At 56.9% G+C, this 19909-nt stretch overlaps 1 protein-coding gene across 1 annotated transcript; it reads left to right on the top strand.

Moving 5' to 3' along the window:
* The first annotated feature begins 16309 nt into the window (after positions 1–16309).
* On the top strand, positions 16310–19304 carry LOC100275820 (uncharacterized). The gene is made up of 8 exons (NM_001149814.3): positions 16310–16753; positions 17510–17624; positions 17732–17845; positions 17945–18031; positions 18143–18219; positions 18309–18436; positions 18530–18654; positions 18997–19304. Exons 1-8 carry the CDS (start codon positions 16533–16535, stop codon positions 19072–19074), a joined length of 945 nt encoding a protein of 314 aa, NP_001143286.1. The 5' UTR covers positions 16310–16532; the 3' UTR covers positions 19075–19304.
* The last annotated feature ends 605 nt before the right edge of the window (positions 19305–19909 follow it).

Genomic DNA, 19909 nt, shown 5'->3' with positions numbered 1-19909 from the left:
TCCAGGCGAAGGAAACGGGCCCCGAGCCCTCCTACTGATCAGGGGTTCGAAGGTTGCGCCCTCCGGGGTTCGGCAACCACCCCAGAGCACTCGGGCTCTGAGCCCTTTACTGATCAGGGGTTCGAAGGCTGGCCCCTCGGAAGGGTTCGACAGCCGTCCCAGAGCACGCAGAGTCAGGGATGACCTTGGGTACGTCTGTTACATGGCCGAGGCTCGAGCTATGCTCCTGAGGTACTAGAGGGAGGCACCGAGCCCTCGGACCCTATCGAATGGGTCCGGGTCCAGCAAATCACCCGCAGGTACTTTTGGAGCGCGCCTCCGGGCCACTAGCCGACCCTTATCGAACGGGGCTCGGGCGTCCACTCGGATCACCCGTTAGCAACTCACTGGAAACACCATGTTCGGTGCCCCCCGAGGGTAACACGGCGCTTTCCCCCCTTCCTCCTTGTGGAGAGGCGATGAAGGGGCATACAATAAAAGTCGAGATGGTCCTTGATCGTCCTCTCGCTCCGTGCAGAGGCTCTGGGGCTGCTCTCGCACCAGGCTACGGCCAAACTATTGACCACGTCAACAAAACCAGCGTAAAAACTCGGAGCCTGACCCTGCACCCGGGCTACAACCAGGCCGCATGAGGGAACAACAAGGCCGACCGAGGCATCACAAAAAGAATTAAGACCTCAGAGGAGTCAAACCACTCCTCCGAGGCCTCGGGGGCTACACACGACGGGTGCACTCGCGCGCACCCATCGGAACCAAACATAACCGGAAGAGGCCAGTCCCCATGCAAAAATCTGGCAGAACCTCCAAGCGAGTGCCCACACTCCCTTCGAGGCTCGGGGGCTACTGTCGGGTACCGTAATTAGGGGTACCCCCAATGCTCCTAAACACGGCTGGAAAACATCTTCAGAACAAACCATAAAAGACTGATAAAGCGCGGTTCAAGTCAAGGCCTTGTCTACCAAGGGACGCGACCTCATCCGAGCCCAGCCTCAGGCAAGGACAGTAGTCCCGGCCGGATTCTCGCCTCGCCCGAGGGCCTCCTCAGTCGGCAGACACACCCCTGTCTCACCCGAGGCTAAGCTCGGGCGAACTTTGTCGTGCAGCGACCTCTGCCGGAACGCCCTACCAACCGACCGTATCGCATGCACATTTAATGCGGGGATCGCCTGACACCTTATCCTGACACGCGCGCCTCAGTCGGCAAGGTCGAAGTGACCGCAGTCACTTCGCCCCTTTACTAATCGTTCTGACAAGGAAACAACACTGTTCGCCCCGCTCCGGCTACTGTGCCAACCACCCAGGCAAGACTAACAACATTAAGTCACAACCACTCCCGAGTTCAGCCTCGAGCATGACAGGGAGCTCCGCCTCGCCCGACCCCAGGCCTTGGCCTCGGCCCCAGCCTCGGGAAAGGTCTCTGCCTCGCCCGAACCCAGGCCTCGGCCTCGGGGAAAGGTCCCCGTCTCGCCCGACCTCGGGCCTTGGCCTCAGCCTCAGCCTCGGCCTCGGGAGGAGTCACATCCTCGCCCGACCTCAACCTCGGCCTCAGGAGAAGACTCCGCCTCGCCCGACCTCGGCCTCGGACCGACTACGCTACAGGAGAGGCATCATTACCCTACCGCTAGCTAGCCACCCTTTGCTACGAAGGAACAAGACCGGAGTCACATCAAACTACTTCGATAGCAGGTAATGATGGTTCCTCGCGTGCCACCATGACGTCGATGGCTCTCAGCTCCTTACGGAAGCAAGGAAACATTAGCAGGGTCCATGCCGCACCACCAGCTGTGCTTCAACAGGGCTTAAGGCACTTCTCCGACGGCCACGCTAGCACATGTACAGGGCTCAAGGCACTTGTCCGCCAGCCACGTTAGCACATAGCTACACCCCCATTGTACAGCTGGGCCATCTCCTTGTATCTATAAAAAGGGATGTCCAGGGCCTTCCTAAGGCACGTTCACAAAGAGGGATGCATACGCAGGAACGCAAGGACAGGGCAAGCGAAGAGAGGCAGGTGGAGTAGCAGAGACGCGGTAAAGGCTAACTCAGACGCCTCACCTCAGGGCTAGACTCCCTCTCTCTCCCTCTCTCACTCTCTCGCTCTCGCCCTTGGTCTCTCGCGACGCTTGTACCCCCTACTACTAGGGATGGCAATGGGTACGGGTATGGGTAAATAACCACAGATAATTATCCATTGGATATGGGTATGGTGAAATTTGGTATCCGCGGGTACGGATATGGATATAATAAGGTATCCGCGGATATTTTTTTTGCGGGTATGGATATCCAGTATCCATACCCATTACCCAATGGATATCTAACATGTGGGCCATCCAGATTTATATATTATGTAAACTCTTATTTTTCAATTTTTATCCATAACATGTTGTTTGGTGCTGAAATTGTCATTTGATGCTACTTGTCGGGGACCATAATTAGGGGTACCCTCAAGGCTCCTAATCTCAGCTGGTAACCCCCATCAGCACAAAGCTGCAAAGGCCTGATGGGTACAATTAAGTCAGGGCTCGGTCCACTCAAGGAACACGACCTCGCCTCGCCCGAGCCCAGCCTCGGGCAAGGGCAGCCGACCCCGGAGGATTCACGTCTCGCCCGAGGGCCCCCTCAAGCAACGGACACACCTTCGGCTCGCCCGTGGCCCAGTCTTCGCCAAGAAGCAACCTTGGCCCGATCTCCACACCGACCGACCGTATCGCAGGAGCATTTAATGCAAAGGTAGCCTGACACCTTATCCTGACGCGCGCCTTTCAGTCGACTGAGCCGAAGTGACCGCCGTCACTTCGCCGCTCCACTGACCGGCCTGACAAGAGGACAGCGCCGCCCGCGCCGCTCCGACTGCTGTGCCACTCGACAGAGTGAGGCTGACAGCAGCCAAGTCCGGTCTCAGGCGCCATAGGAAGCTCCGCCTCGCCTGACCCAGGGCTCGGACTCGGACTCAGCCCTGGCCTCAGCCGACGGTCTCCGCCTCGCTCGACCCAGGGGCTCGGACTCGACCTCGGCCTCGGAAGACAGACTCGACCTCGGAGGAGCCTCCGCCTCGCCTAACCTAGGGCTCGGACCGACCACGTCACAGGAGGGTCCATCATTACCCTACCCCTAGCTGGCTCTGGCTACGGGGAACAAGACCGGCGTCCCATCTGGCTCGCCCCGGTAAACAAGTAATGATGGCGCCCCGCATGCTCCATGACGACGGCGGCTCTCAGCCCTCTTACGGAAGCAAGGAGACGTCAGCAAGGACTCGACAGCCCCGACAGCTGTCCTTCCACCAGGCTCCAGCGCTCCTCCGACGGCCACGACATCACACGAACAGGGTGCCAAAACCTCTCCGGCTGCCACGACGGCATGTACTTAGGGCACTAGCTCTCCTCCGCTAGACACGTTAGCACACTGCTACACCCCCCCATTGTACACCTGGATCCTTTCCTTATGCCTATAAAAGGAAGGTCCAGGGCCCTCTTATAGAGGGTTGGCCGCACGAGGAAGGACGGGACGGCGCTCGCGTAAGCCGCTCGCTCCCTCCCGCGTGGACGCTTGTAACCCCCTACTGCAAGCGCACCCGACCTGGGCGCAGGACAAACACGAAGGCCGCGGGTTTCCCCTTTTACGCCTGTCTCCCTCCGGCTTCTCTCCCCCCTTCGCGCTCCGTCTCGCGCCGACCCATCTGGGCTGGGACACACGGCAACAATTTACTCGTCGGTCCAGGGACCCCCCGGGTTCGAAACGCCTACAGTTGGCGCGCCAGGTAGGGTCCTGCTGCGTGTTGACGAACAGCTTCCCGTCAAGCTCCAGATGGGCAGTATCCAGCAACCTTTCCAGCCCGGGACGGTGCTCCGTTTCGGGAGTCTTGAGTTCATGTCCCTCGACGGCAGCTACGACATGATACTCCTTCCCCCGCCGCGCGACAGCGACAATGGCGGCCGACAACCTGCCCACCGGCGGCGGAATCGATGACGTCTTCCCCACGTGGTGGAAGAACAACATTCGGGCTTGTCCCGTCCCCTCCCCCGCCGACGGAGGAGGAGGCGGGGCAACCAAGGCCAAGCAGGAGGCGGCACCTCGTCGGCTGTCGAGCGAGTCGACGGCGCCGGCGCCCAACGGGGGGCACGTCGGGCATCGACCTTGCGTCTGAGACGAAGACGAGCGTCGTCTCCCCGCAACACACCAACCCCAAGCAAACGGACGACGCCAGCACGCTCACAAAGGACTTGCTGGGCGTCACCCTCGTACCTGAGACGATGGTGCAGTCTGCCCCTGACGTGACTTTGTCACCACCCGTCGACCAAGAGGTACCGACCGATTCCCATCTCGTGCCTTTTGGATTCGGCCTCGACCCACCAAGCGACTTCGCTTCGGTGGACGCTCTCATAGAGGTGAGTCCAAACCCTCTGGGGTATCGTATGCGGTCACCTTATGACCGGCTGACGGCCGTCTCGACCTACGGGCCCTCGGGTTCCGAGGAAGATGACGAGCCCGACTTCTATTGGGATTTCTCCGGACTTGGTAACCCCAGTGCCATGTGGGACTTCATGACCGCATGCGACTACTGCCTTTCCGACTGTTCCGACGGTAGCCGCAGCCTCGGCGACGAGGACTGCGGCCCAAGTCGTGAATGTTTTGACGTCGATCTAGGGGGTCCCAACGAAGGCAACCATCTTGGTATACCGGAGAACGGTGATCCCCCTAGGCATGTGCCTCGCGTTGACATCCTTCGGGAGCTAGCTGTGGTCCCCGTCCCGGCGGGGGGTCATGACCCACAGCTCGAGCAAATCCGCGAGATGCAGGTCAGGTTCGACGAGGGAGCAGGAACACTTGAGCCAATCCGCCGGGACATCGGGCAGGAATGGGCGGGCCAACCTCTGGCCGGAGAAGTGCGTCACCTACCCCAAGGCATCCAGCACCGCATCGCCGACGATGTCAGGGCAAGGCCACCACCGACTTCCAGTGGGGTCGGCCAGAACCTGGCTGCAGCGACAATACTTCTCCGCGCGATGCCGGAGCCATCAACCACCGAAGGACGGCATATCCAGGGAGAGCTCAAGAATCTCCTGGAGGATGTCACGGTCCGACGGGCCGAAAGCTCTGCCTCCCGAAGGCAGGGGTACCCCTCAGAACATCGCGCCACGACTTCCCGATTTATGCGGGAAGCCTCGGTCCATACCGGGCGCACGCGCAACACAGCGCCTGCAGCCCCGGGTCGCCTCGGCAATGAACACCCTCACCGCAACCGACGAACCCACCTCGACGAGAGAGTGCGCCGAGGCTACCACCCCAGGCGTGGGGGACGCTACGACAGCGGGGAGGATCAGAGTCCCTCGCCCGAACCACCCGGTCCACAGGCTTTCAGCCGGGCCATACGACGGGCGCCGTTCCCGACCTGGTTTCGAACCCCGACTACTATCACGAAGTACTCGAGGGAGACAAGGCCAGAACTGTGGCTCGTGGATTACCGGCTGGCCTGCCACCTGGGTGGAATGGATGATGACAACCTCATCATCCGGAACCTCCCCCTGTTCCTCTCCGATACCGCTCGAGCCTGGCTGGAGCACCTGCCTCCGGGGCAGATCTCCAACTGGGACGACCTGGTCCAAGCCTTCGCCGGCAACTTCCAGGGCACGTACGTGCGCCCTGGGAACTCCTGGATCTCCGAAGCTGCCGCCAGCAGCCGGGAGAGTCTGTCCGGGACTACATCCGGCGATTCTCGAAGCAGCGCACCGAGTTGCCCAACATCACCGATTCGGATGTCATCGGCGCGTTCCTCGCCGGCACCACCTGCCGCGACCTGGTGAGCAAGCTGGGTCGCAAGACCCCCACCAGGGCGAGCGAGCTGATGGACATCGCCACCAAGTTCGCCTCTGGCCAGGAGGCGGTTGAGGCCATCTTCTGGAAGGACAAGCAGCCCCAGGGCCGCCAGCCGGAGGATGTCCCCGAGGCGTCAACTCAGCGTCGCACCAAGAAGAAAGGCAAGAAGAAGTCGCAAGCGAAACGCGACGCCGCCGACGCGGACCTTGTCGCCGCCGCCGAGTACAAGAACCCTCGAAAACCTCCCGGAGGTGCCAATCTCTTCGACAAGATGCTCAAGGAGTCGTGCCCCTATCATCAGGGGCCCGTCAAGCACACCCTTGAGGAGTGCGCCATGCTTCGGCGCCACTTTCACAAGGCCGGGCCACCTGCAGAAGGTGGCAGGGCCCGCGACGATGATAAGAAGGAGGATCACAAGGCAGGAGAGTTCCCCGAGGTCCATGACTGCTTCATGATCTACGGTGGGCAAGTGGCGAACACCTCGGCTCGGCACCGCAAGCAAGAGCGTCGGGAGGTCTGCTCGGTAAAGGTGGCGGCGCCAGTCTACCTAGACTGGTCCGACAAGCCCATCACCTTTGACCAGGGCGACCATCCCGACCGCGTGCCGAGCCCGGGGAAATACCCGCTCGTTGTCGACCCCGTCATCGGCAACGTCAGGCTCACCAAGGTCCTCATGGACAGAGGCAGCAGCCTCAACATCATCTACGCCGAGACCCTCGGGCTCCTGCGGATCGATCTGTCCTCGGTCCGGGCAGGCGCTGTGCCTTTTCACGGGATCATCCCCGGGAAACGCGTCCAGCCCCTCGGACAACTCGATCTACCCGTCTGCTTTGGGACGCCCTCCAACTTCCAAAGGGAGACCCTCACGTTCGAGGTGGTCGGGTTTCGAGGAACCTACCACGCAGTGCTGGGGAGACCATGCTACGCCAAGTTCATGGCCGTCCCCAACTACACCTACCTCAAGCTCAAGATGTCGGGCCCCAACGGGGTCATCACCGTCGGCCCCACGTACCGACACGCGTACGAATGCGACGTGGAGTGCGTGGAGTACGCTGAGGCCCTCGCCGAATCTGAAGCCCTCATCGCCGACCTGGAGAGCCTCTCTTAGGAGGCGCCAGACGTGAAGCGCCACGCCGGCAACTTCGAGCCAGTGGAGACGGTTAAATCCGTCCCTCTCGACCCCAGCAACGACGCCTCCAAGCAGATCCGGATCGGCTCTGAGCTCGATCCCAAATAGGAAGCGGTGCTCGTCAACTTTCTCCGCGCAAACGCCGACGTCTTCGCGTGGAGTCCCTCGGACATGCCCGGCATACCGAGGGATGTCGCCGAGCACTCACTGGATATCCGAGCTGGAGCCCGACCCATGAAGCAGCCTCTACGCCGATTCGACGAAGAAAAGCGCAGAGCCATAGGCGAGGAGATCCACAAGCTAATGGCGGCAGGGTTCATCAAAGAGGTATTCCATCCCGAATGGCTTGCCAACCCTGTGCTTGTGAGAAAGAAAGGAGGGAAATGGCGGATGTGTGTAGACTACACTGGTCTAAACAAAGCATGTCCGAAAGTCCCCTACCCTCTGCCTCGCATCGATCAAATCGTGGATTCCACTGCTGGGTGCGAAACCCTGTCTTTCCTCGATGCCTACTCAGGGTATCACCAAATCAGGATGAAAGAGTCCGACCAGCTCGCGACTTCTTTCATCACACCTTTCGGCATGTACTGCTATGTTACCATGCCGTTCGGTTTGAGGAATGCGGGTGCAACATACCAAAGGTGCATGAACCACGTGTTCGGCGAACACATTGGCCGAACGGTCGAGGCCTACGTCGATGACATCGTAGTCAAGACGAGGAAAGCCTCCGACCTCCTTTCCGACCTTGGAGCGACATTCCGATGTCTCAAGGCGAAAGGCGTAAAGCTCAATCCCGAGAAGTGTGTCTTCGGGGTCCCCCGAGGCATGCTCTTGGGGTTCATCGTCTCCGAGCGGGGCATCGAGGCCAACCCGGAGAAGATCGCGGCCATCACCAACATGGGGCCCATCAAGGACTTAAAAGGCGTACAGAGGGTCACGGGATGCCTTGCGGCTCTGAGCCGTTTCATCTCGTGCCTCGGTGAAAGAGGCCTGCCTCTGTACCGCCTCTTAAGGAAGGCCGAGTGCTTCACTTGGACCCCTGAGGCCGAGGAAGCCTTCGGGAACCTGAAAGCGCTCCTCACGAACGCGCCCATCTTGGTGCCTCCCGCCGCTGGAGAAGCCCTCTTGATCTACGTCGCCGCTACCACTCAGGTGGTTAGTGCCGTGATCGTGGTTGAGAGACGAGAAGAGGGGCATGCATTGCCCATCCAGAGGCCAGTCTACTTCATCAGTGAGGTACTGTCCGAGACCAAGATCCGCTACCCACAAATTCAGAAGCTGCTGTACGCGGTGATCCTGACGCGACGGAAGTTGCGACACTACTTCGAGTCTCATCCGGTAACTGTGGTGTCATCCTTCCCCCTGGGGGAGATCATCCAGTGCCGAGAGGCCTCGGGTAGAATTGCAAAGTGGGCGGTGGAAATCATGGGCAAAACGATCTCGTTCGCCCCTCGGAAGGCCATCAAGTCCCAGGTCTTGGCGGACTTTGTGGCTGAATGGGTCGACACCCAGCTCCCAACAGCTCCGATCCAACCGGAACTCTGGACCATGTTTTTCGACGGGTCGCTGATGAAGACAGGAGTAGGCGCATGCCTGCTCTTCATCTCGCCCCTCGGGAAGCACCTATGCTACGTGCTACGCCTCCATTTCCCGGCGTCCAACAATGTGGCCGAGTACGAGGCTCTGGTCAACGGGTTGCGCATCGCCATTGAGCTAGGGTCCGACGCCTCGACGCTCGCGGTGACTCGCAGCTCATCATCGACCAAGTCATGAAGAACTCCCACTGCCGCGACCCGAAGATGGAAGCCTACTGCGATGAGGTTTGGCGCCTGGAAGACAAGTTCTACGGGCTCGAGCTCAACCACATCGCCCGACGCTACAACGAGACTGTGGACAAGCTTGCTAAAATAGCCTCGAGGCGAACAACGGTTCCCCCGGACGTCTTCTCCCGAGACCTGCATCAACCCTCCGTCAAGACCGACGACACACCCGAGCCCGAGAAGGCCTCGGCCCAGCCCGAGGCACCCTCGGCTCGGTCCGAGGCACCCTCGGCTCGGCCCGAGGCACCCTCGGCTCAGCCCGAGGCACCCTCGGCTCGGCTCGAGGTACCCTCGGCCCCCGAAGGTGAGGCACTGCGCGTCGAGGAGGAGCGGAGCGGGGTCACGCCTAATCGAAACTGGCAGACCCCGTACCTGCAATATCTCCACCGAGGAGAACTACCCCTCGACCGAGCCGAAGCTCGGCGGTTGGCGCGGCGCGCCAAGTCGTTCGTCTTGCTGGGGGACGGGAAGGAGCTCTACCACCGCAGCCCCTCAGGCATACTCCAGCGGTGCATATCCATCGCTGAAGGCCAGGAGCTCTTGCAAGAAATACACTCGGGGGCTTGCGGTCATCACGCGGCGCCTTGAGCCCTTGTTGGAAACGCCTTCTGACAAGGCTTCTACTGGCCGACCGCGGTGGCCGACGCCACCAGAATTGTCCGCACCTGCGAAGGGTGTCAGTTCTATGCGAGGCAGACACACTTGCCCGCTGAGGCTCTACAGACCATACCCATCACCTGGTCGTTTGTTGTGTGGGGTCTGGACCTCGTCGACCCCTTGCAAAAGGCACCCGGGGGCTACACGCACCTGCTGGTCGCCATTGACAAATTCTCCAAGTGGATCGAGGTAAGACCCCTAAACAACATCAGGTCCGAGCAGGCGGTGGCGTTCTTCACCAACATCATCCATCGCTTTGGGGTCCCGAACTCCATCATCACCGACAACAGCACCCAGTTCACCGGCAGAAAGTTTCTGGACTTCTGCGAGGATCACCACATCCGGGTGGACTGGGCCACCGTGGCTCACCCCATGACGAATGGGCAAGTAGAGCGTGCCAACGGCATGATCCTGCAAGGGCTCAAGCCGCGGATCTACAACGACCTCAACAAGTTTGGCAAGCGATGGATGAAGGAGCTCCCCTCTGTGGTCTGGAGTCTGAGGACAACGCCGAGCCGAGCCACGGGCTTCACACCGTTCTTTCTAGTCTATGGGGCCGAGGCCATCTTGCCCACAAACTTAGAATACGGTTCCCCGAGGACGAGGGCCTACGCCGACCGAAGCAATCGAGCTAATCGAGAAGACTCACTGCACCAGCTGGAAGAGGCTCGGGACATGGCCTTACTACACTCGGCGCGGTACCAGCAGTCCCTGCGACGCTACCACGCCCGAGGGGTTCGGTCCCTAGACCTCTAGGTGGGCGACCTGGTGCTTCGGCTGCGACAAGACGCCCGAGGGCGGCACAAGCTCATGCCTCCCTGGGAAGGTCCGTTCGTCATAGCCAAGGTTCTGAAGCCCGGAACGTACAAGCTGGCCAACAGTCAGGGCGAGGTCTACAGCAACGCTTGGAACATCCGACAGCTACGTCGCTTCTACCATTAAGATGTTTTCAAGTTGTTCGTACACCTCGTTCACACACGAAGTCTAGTCATCAAGGAAGGGTCAGCCTTGCCTCGGCAAAGCCCGACCCTCCCTCGGGGGCTAAAAGGGGGGAACCCCCTCTGCGTCAAAATTTTCCTCGGAAAAAGATCTTTTCTGCCAGAATGTCTTTCGTGCTTTTCGACTACTTCGAAAGTGGATCCTGAAAACGACGGAGTACATGTAAGCAGCCAAGGCTGACCAAGCCGAGGGACTCCTACGCCTCCGGGATACGGATACCTCACTCATCACCTTCTGCGATAAGTAACTCACGCTCGGATAAGTGATTCCGTGGACCGAACAAGTCTTCACGCTCGAAACCTCTTCTGCCGAAACGATTTTTCGGGCCTTGTTGACTATATCGATAGCAGAATCCCACGGACGAGTAAGAGTACGCGTAAGCGGCAAGGCCGACCGAGCCGAGGGATTCCTACGCCTCCGGGATACGAATACCTCACTCGTCACCTTCCGTGAAAAGTAACTCTCGCTCGGACAAGTAATTCTGTTACCAACAAACAAGTCCAGACACTCGAAACAAGAGGAAAAGAAACGCAACTTTATAACACGACGACAGTATGTTTGGGCCTCGGCGGCCGTAGAAAACATATGCACACTAAAAGATAACCCAATCCTGCAGGCTCGGACCTTGACAGTTGAAGGGAGCAGCAGCACCCTCGGCGTCATCTACACCTTCGGCGAGGTCCGACCTAGCCTCGGACGGCGACGCGGTTGGAGGATCCCCACTCCGAAGGACGACATCAGCACCGCGCCCGGGCCATCGCCGCCAGGGTCTTCTCCAGGAATCCGGCTCGAGCAAACGGCTCGGCCGGCCACCCCGAAGCCTCAGCCAGCTGTCCCCCAAGGACATCAGCCCGGTTTGTGGCCTCGGCAACTCAACTCCGGCGTCGGTCCCGCCAGCGGACGACCCGGCCAGGCTCCGGCCGACCAAATCTTCTTTTCGAGCCAACTCCGCCCCTGTCCATGCTGCCACCGCTACCCCCGGCTTCGGCTCATTGAAGGGCGGCCGAGGGGTCCCTTTAACTAAGCAAGAGAAGCCTTGGCGGCAAGGCCGACCGAGCCGAGGGATTCCTACGCCTCCGGGATACGGATACCTCACTCGTCACCTTCGCACGAGGCAACTCACACTTGGTGAAGCGGTTCAAATAGCCGACAAGCGAGTCTTAGTGCTCGAAATGAGGAAAAATACGGCTCCGTGCCAAAGATACATACATGTTCAGGCCTCGACAGCCACAATGAACAGACACCGACACTCAAGGTGCCATTACAAACGGAACTCCGGTTCCGTCCCCGCGGGTATGAACAACCTCCACACCGGGGAGCCTGCGGGGCGACAAGCTCCGGGCGACTCGCCAGCGACCTCTGCAGCACCAGCTATGGTGCCAGGACGGACGCGGCCACTGGAAGGCTCTCGTTCGCGTCCCTGCTCAAGGGACGCGAACCAGACATTAAAGCCAAAGAGCCGGAGGCCGGTCCGTAGGCGGCGCTGACGGCCTCGACGGTGGGGAAGCTTCCCCCAGCTGCCACCACGTCAGCACCAACGGCGGCGCCCGCCTCTCCACCAACGCCGCACCGGCGAACGCGGGCCGCTCCAAAGCGCACCGGCAAGTCCTCGCTCCCGCCCTCGCCACGAAAGCGAGGAGGAGGACGGAATGTTGCATCCTAGCTGGGCAGCAACAGTTCGCCTTCCCCGGCATGGCTGGAGGACGCCTCCTCCGCAGAGCTGGAGGATGGTTTCCACCACCAGAAGCTGGAAGAGGAGGTGGCCAGCCGACCCGTGCGGGAGGTAGAGCCCCAGCTCACCTCGCTCTCCGCCCCAGCAAGGATGATGAAGATCCTTGAGGCTGAGGGCGGGACCAAGATCGCAGCCCGGCTTGCTTCTCCCCACCCAGGGGCTGGTGGTCACCGTCTTGGGTGACCACCGGCGAGGGGATGCGGCCGGGCTGCCTGATGAAAATCCTTGAAGCCGAACGATGGCTGAAAGGTACCAACTTCCGCGAAGTTGCGTTCCTCCAACGACAAGGCGGAAGGATCGCGGGTGTTCCCCATCCGGGGGCTCGGAAGGTGGAAAGACGCGATGCATAAGGGAGCGCGAAGACATGGTTGCCTTTCAAGGGGGTCACCCTCCTTTTAAAGGCGACTCTCCCCACTTGCGTCCTCAGCCATCGCGGGCTGAGTCTTCTCCAACACGCTCCAAGGTCCTCCCCCTACGACCCGGGGGCTGGGTCCCACGCGTCATGCAAGCTGGCCTAGGGCAGAAGAAGCCAAACCGCCGCGCGCGGTGCGCGCAACTACCCAGCGGTTACAAGCATTCCTCCACTTTCGCCCAGACCAGCGGGTGAAAGGGCGGACAGCCATGCAGGCGGCATGCCACCGCGCCAAGTGGGCGCACCCCTTCGACTCCAACGCGCCCAGTATGGAGGCCCAGGCCCACACGTCATGCAACCGGCGCGCCGGTTGCTAGGTGCGAGCAACTGCACCGCCACTCACGCCACTACCGCGCCTCCTCGACTGCGGAACCAGTACCGCGACTCGAGGCAACCCTGCGTATGACCCAACAGTGCCAGCCAGGCACATCGGTCACGGGTCAGTCAGCTGCGGGAGAAGGCGCGACGGTCAATACGGCCAAAAATGGGCCGACAGTAATGGCGGAGGCAGGCGGGCGGAAGCAGCAGTCACGTCGTCAGCCAAGCTCACGTCCCATCCAGGGACAGCAAGGGAACCCTCTCTCGCAGCGTGAAGACGGCGCGCCCGTGTTCCGTTCCTCGAATGGCTCGCACGCGCGCAACGACTGCCCCGCGAACCACTCGTCCCGTCGCATTAACTCTGCGGCAGGACAGCGGCACCTTTGGCAGGGGAAGCGGGCGACGCTTCGCCTTCGCCATAATGACCGCGTCAAAAAAGGTGCGCCACGTCATTTCGATTTCGTATCCTTTTCCTTTTCCTCTTTCTCTCTCTTACAACAGGGATCGGGAAAGGGTATACCCCGAAAGGGATCCTTCTCCGCGAAGGAAACGGGCCCCGAGCCCCCCTACTGATCAGAGGTTCGAAGGCCGACCCCTCGGAGGGGTTCAACAGCCGCCTCAGAGCGCTCGGGCTCCGCGCCCACTACTGGTCAGAGGTTCAAAGGCCGCCCCCCCGGAAGGGTTCAACGGCCGCCTCAGGCCACTCGGGCTCCGCGCCCACTACTGATCAGGGGTTCGTAGGCTGGCCCTCGAAGGGTTCACAGCCGCCTTAGACACAGAGCGAGGGATGACCCTGGGTACGTTCGATACATAACCAAGGCTCGGGCTACGCTCCCGAGGTACCCTAGGACATTTCCGAGACCAGCGGGAACGATCTTGTAACGGAATCCCATCAGAGGGAGGCATCGAGCCCTCGGACCCCGTCAAAAGGTGACCGGGTCCGGCAGACCACCCGCAGGTACTTTTGGAGCGCGCCTCCGGGCCTCTAGCCGACCCCTAACAAATGGGGCACGGGCGTCCACTCGGATTACCCGTCAGTAGCTCACTGGAGACACCATGTTCGGCGCCCTCCAAGGGCAACATGGCGCTTTCCCCCCCCCCCTCCTCCTTGAGGAAAGGCGACGCATGGGCGTATGTAAAAAAGTCGAGTCTGTCCTTGACCGTCCTCTCGCTCTGTGCGGAGGCTCGGAGGCTGCTCTCGAAACCCGGCTCCGGCCAAACCGTTGACAGCGTGAACATACCGGCCCGAGAACGTGGGACCCGACCGTGCACCCGGGCTACGGCCAGCTCGCATGAGGGAACAACCAGACCGGCCGAAGCATCGTGAAACACATTAAGACCTCAAAGGAGTCAAACCACTCCTCCGAGGCCTCGGGGGCTACACCCGGCGGGTGCGCTCGCGCGCACTCACCGGAATAAAATGCAACCGAGAAAGGCTGGTCCCCTTGCAAAAAAGTGCGACAAAAGCCTCCAAGCGAGTATTAACACTCCCTTCGAGGCTCGGGGGCTAGTGTCGGGGACCATAATTAGGGGTACCCTCAAGGCTCCTAATCTCAGCTGGTAACCCCCATCGGCACAAAGCTGCAAAGGCCTGATGGGTACAATTAAGTCAGGGCTCGGTCCACTCAAGGAACACGACCTCGCCTCGCCCGAGCCCAGCCTCGGGCAAGGGCAGCCGACCCCGGAGGATTCACGTCTCGCCCGAGGGCCCCCTCAAGCAACGGACACACCTTCGGCTCGCCCGAGGCCCAGTCTTCACCAAGAAGCAACCTTGGCCCGATCGCCACGCCGACCGACCATATCACAGGAGCATTTAATGCAAAGGTGGCCTGACACCTTATCCTGACGCGCGCCTTTTAGCCAACTGAGCCGAAGTGACCGCCGTCACTTCGCCGCTCCACTGACCGGCCTGACAAGAGGACAGCGTCACCCGCGCCGCTCCGACTGCTGTGCCACTCGACAGAGTGAGGCTAACAGCAGCCAAGTCCGGTCTCAGGCGCCATAGGAAGCTCCGCCTCGCCCGACCCAGGGCTCGGACTCGAACTCAGCCCTGGCCTCAGCCGACGGTCTCCGCCTCGCCCGACCCAGGGGCTCGGACTCGACCTCGGCCTCGGAAGACAGACTCGACCTCGGAGGAGCCTCTGCATCGCCTAACCCAGGGCTCGGACCGACCACGTCACAGGAGGGGCCATCATTACCCTACCCCTAGCTGGCTCTGGCTGCGGGGAACAAGACCGGCGTCCCATCTGGCTCGCCCCGGTAAACAAGTAATGATGGCACCCCGCATGCTCCATGACGACGGCGGCTCTCAGCCCTCTTACGGAAGCAAGGAGACGTCAGCAAGGACTCGACAGCCCCGACAGCTGTCCTTCCGCCAGGCTCCAGCGCTCCTCCGACGGCCACGACATCACACGAACAGGGTGCCAAAACCTCTCCGGCTGCCACGACGGCATGTACTTAGGGCACTAGCTCTCCTCCGCTAGACATGTTAGCACACTGCTACACCCCCTATTGTACACCTGGATCCTTTCCTTACGCCTATAAAAGGAAGGTCCAGGGCCCTCTTATAGAGGGTTGGCCGCGCGGGGAAGGACGGGACGACGCTCGCGTAAGCCGCTCGCTCCCTCCCGCGTGGACGCTTGTAACCCCCTACTGCAAGCGCACCCGACCTGGGCGCGGGACAAACACGAAGGCCGTGGGTTTCCCCTTTTACGTCTGTCTCCCTCTGGCTTCTCTCCCCCCTTCGCGCTCCGTCTCGCGCCGACCCATCTGGGCTGGGGCACGCGACGACAATTTACTCGTCGGTCCAGGGACCCCCCGGGTTCGAAACGCCGACACTACTGAAATGATAATTATTTCGAAATATGATAAAATTGTTGTTTGGTGTTGTATGCTAAAATTGTAGTGGGCGGGCGGGTAACGGGTATCCACTGGAGAGCGAATACCCGACGGGTACGGGTATGGATACAAATCCATACCCACAAACGTTTATGGGTACGGGTATGGGTATGGGTTGAGTTTTGTCTCGCGGGTATGGATTCGCGAACTATATATCCGTGTACTACCCGTCCAATTGACATCCCTATCTACTACGAGCACCCTGGTGCAAGGTAATATAAGCCTCATTCCCTCTCTTGTGTTCCATCTTGCATCAACCCATCTGGGCAGGGGCACACAGCAATAAATTCACTGGTCGGTTGACGGTTCTCGCGGGTCCGAAACGCCGACAAAAATATAATTTATTTTAGACTAATTATATATTTATTAAGTAACATATGAATGTACATATGTAGTTTTTATGCATGTCTATATTCATCGTTATTTGAATGAATATAGATAAAAAAAATAAACTAAAAATAACTATATTTTAACACGAGGTAAGTATATCTATGTGGGCAAACTTTCAATCTTCCACCCACACCCTGCAGCGCGTCAACGAAGGAAATCCCGATGCCGCTGCCCGCTGTCGCGAGATGCTTCGGCTTTCCACATTTGTCATGTACCCGCGGTAACGCAGTAACGGCGTAGGGCGTAACGTCCCCTCCCCCGTGAACGGTGTACCCGACCCTCTTCGCCGGCCGTCGCCTATCCAAATCCGTCACGGACGCTTCCACGCGACCAAGCAGCCACGCGGCGCTGGTCTGGCCGGCCATGTCCTGCCTCGCGGCGCCGCCGGCTGCACCGCCAAAGGCGGGGGAGCGCATGCTCCGCGCCGCCGCTCCTTTGCGCTCGCCTTCGCCGTGCCGGGGCCTGCATTACGCGGTGCGGGGGACTGGAGGGCGAGAAGCCGGGTGCGGCCGGCGGCAGCTGGCGCTGCTGCGGTGCTCCCCAGCTGGCGAGTCCAGGGCGTCCGGGGACGGCGGCCTTTCCAGGTTGCTTCACCTTAATTCGCTGTCGAAATCCCCCTTTTTTCAGTTACAAAATGGTTCGAGAGACGGGGTTGTTGTTGAGCTTTGAGTTATCGTTTGGTGGCAGCGGCGGCGGTAGCGTTAGCATCCACTCGTGAAGTTTAAGACTTTTTGCACAACAAGCTGCTTACTAGGAAGATATAAGGGTTGTTTGGTTTCTAAGGACTAATGTTTAGTCCCTACATTTTATTTTATATTAATTCAAAAATTACCGAATATAGAAACTAAAACTTTATTTTAGTTTCTATATTTAGCAATTTATAGACTAAAAAGGAATAAAATGAAGGGATTAAACATTAGTCCCTAGAAACCAAACACCCCCATAGTCCCAGTTTAGCTTACAGCATATCCAATTCTAATGGACATTTGCTAGGGACATCTTCCCAAGATATTTCGATTCCGAGCCTCCTGCTCTAGTTCTAAAAGTAGAGCTTACACCTTAGAGGGAAGATCGCATCAAAGATCCAGCGAGATATATTCATATCATATATTAGAAATATATCATAAAGAAGATATTTATATACCAGATCAAACTGATAGATCTGTACTACATTATTAACCTTGTAGTGGAGGAGTATTAAAAAGCAAAAGCTAACAATCCTAATTGGTGTGCTAGTAGATTAAGCTTCAATATCTTTCTATGGGAGCTTAGTTGAACAATAAGTATGCTAATCCGTTCTGGCTCAGCCTTACAGGATCATTCATGTTTCTTTTCTACAGCTTCTGTATAATTGAAGGTCCAGAGACGATCGAGGACTTTGCTCAAATGCAATCGCAGGAGATTGAAGACAACATCATGAGCCGACGCAACAAAATTTTCCTTCTGATGGAAGAGGTTTTCAGTTTTGAACACTGTGTGTTTCATTTGTCCAGTTCTAGCTATCTATTTGTAGCTTTGCTAAGACACCATGGTGAAGTTTTCTGTATGGAAAATTTAATCAGGTTAGACGGTTGCGAGTGCAGCAGCGTATCCGAACTTCTGAAAGCAAAGATGCCAACACTGAAGGAAATGAAATGCCTGAGATTCCATCAACTATTCCATTTATGCCTGATGCGGTGACCAACAGCACTCATCTATTTTTTGAGAAATTATCACATTATCATCTGTGGTTCTTCTAGCTTCTATTAACTTGTCCTTTTGTTTCCCCAAAACAGTCACCAAAGACTATGAAGCAACTCTATATGACATCGTTCTCTGTCATATCTGGGATAATCATTTTTGGAGGCTTGATAGCCCCAGTAGTAAGTACATGTGTCACTTTGTGGTTGCACCTCCCTATTATTTTTACCAGAATCTCTTATCAGTATTAGGTCATATATTAGGTTTTCCTAAAGAGATGCCTTTTGATGCAGCTTGAACTGAAACTAGGGCTGGGTGGCACATCTTATGAAGATTTTATAAGGACCTTGCACTTACCTCTTCAATTGAGGTGCTTTGAAGAACCTATCTCTTATAGTGAATTAATGTGGCAGTACTTAGAAAACTGTTTGATACATTTTTGTTGGCTGTGCTGTTCAGTCAGGTAGATCCTATAGTGGCATCATTTTCAGGTGGCGCAGTTGGTGTTATCTCAGCTTTAATGTTGGTCGAAGTGAGAAATGTCAGGCAGCAAGAGAAGAAAAGATGCACATATTGCCATGGGACTGGTACAAACAAAATACTTTTCACTACCTGATCCAAACATACCTAGCCTGAGCCTTACATTTACTCTCATGACTGATCGTGCTTCTGCGATATAGGGTACTTGCCATGTGCTCGCTGTTCTGCTAGTGGGATGTTATTGAACACAAAGCAGTTTTCATTATTGGGGCATAATATGTGGTCAATGAAAGGAAGGTGTCAGAATTGTTCTGGAGCTGGAAAGGTATTCTGTATATTGCCTTTGTGTTTCACAATAGTCAGTTTGATCCATTCTAGAAGATTTGAACAATAGAAAAGGTTTATCATACTTGGCGTACCGCCTTTAGGTTAAATGATGAGGTGATACCGCAGATCAAATACGTCTTAATGTTTAAATTCAATGCTGCACTCAGATAGTCTGAATCTTGATCGAACTAAAAAGTGTTGCATGGAGTTTTTATGGTAGTGCATATTGAAATTCCTGGTTGCAGATTAGGAAGAGCAATCCATATCATCTTCCTCTAGTTACATGTTTGCCTCCATAAAGTATGGATTTACTTTATTGTTTCATCTCCATGTTTCCCAGGTGATGTGTCCGACGTGCTTGTGCACAGGAATGGCGATGGCAAGTGAGCATGATCCACGGATTGACCCTTTTGATTAGTTTGATATGACAATACGCTTTTTGTCTGTTTCGTGGAAAATATGTTGCCGATAACAGCAATAAACTCATGTTTGTATGTACGTTATGTTTGTTACTACGTGATCACTTGAGAGGAGTTGAGTGCAACCCTTGTCCAAAAGAGGACACTACAAATGTAGGCTTGTCTGAACCACAGAATAAAAATCGTCTGTCTCACCCGTATTTTTACTTTCTTATGATTTTCTCTCCTCCTAAGTTCTATCTATTCACTTGTGATATTACTCAAAGTATAATTCACATCTTAAAAGAGCAATTAAGTGAAGAGGACCTTTTCTCTGTTCTTATCTCAAACTTGATTTATATTGCACTAACTCTTATTCTATATTAAGTTTGTTGTTTTTAGTAATAATTTTGGAGGATCACCTATTCACCCCATCTAAGTGATGTTAATAGGAGGCCTTAGACTGAAAATATGCAGAATCAGATGTTGACGTGAACTTTATATTAATAACCAATACCATGAATACATGATGGTCGATGAACGTTCTGTCATGGATCAGGCTCATGAAATCCAGCTTCTTGCACACTTTGACTGTGTCTTGCCTAATAAGTTCATGGTTGGTGGCATCATTGCCAAACTACCTCCAACTTGAAGGAGTTTTGTCATGACTCTCAAACACAAGGAGGCAATGACTATTGAAAGTCTAATTATCACTCTTGATGTTGATAAGAAGGCGAGATCTAAGGATGTGCCTTATTCTGGTTCAATGGATAGTGACACCTCTAGTGCCAACGTGGTGGAAGGTAAATCTCTTGGAAGAAACAAAAACAAGAACCGAAACAAAGGCCAAGCAAA

The sequence above is a fragment of the Zea mays genome, chromosome 5 (genome assembly GCF_902167145.1).
Source record: "Zea mays cultivar B73 chromosome 5, Zm-B73-REFERENCE-NAM-5.0, whole genome shotgun sequence".
In the NCBI taxonomy this organism is placed as follows: domain Eukaryota; kingdom Viridiplantae; phylum Streptophyta; class Magnoliopsida; order Poales; family Poaceae; genus Zea; species Zea mays.
The sequence above is the reverse complement of the archived record's forward strand: the minus strand, read 5'-3'. Positions and strand labels throughout refer to the sequence as shown.

What these genes read in the sequence shown, in the direction of transcription:
- LOC100275820 (NM_001149814.3), top strand. Translation starts at nt 16,533, where the DNA reads ATGTCCTGCCTCGCGGCGCCGCCGGCTGCACCGCCAAAGGCGGGGGAG. An exon ending in GAGGCTTGATAGCCCCAGTA is followed by an intron (nt 18,032 to 18,142) that starts GTAAGTACATGT and finishes CTTTTGATGCAG; the next exon opens with CTTGAACTGAAACTAGGGCT. An exon ending in ATTGTTCTGGAGCTGGAAAG is followed by an intron (nt 18,655 to 18,996) that starts GTATTCTGTATA and finishes CATGTTTCCCAG; the next exon opens with GTGATGTGTCCGACGTGCTT.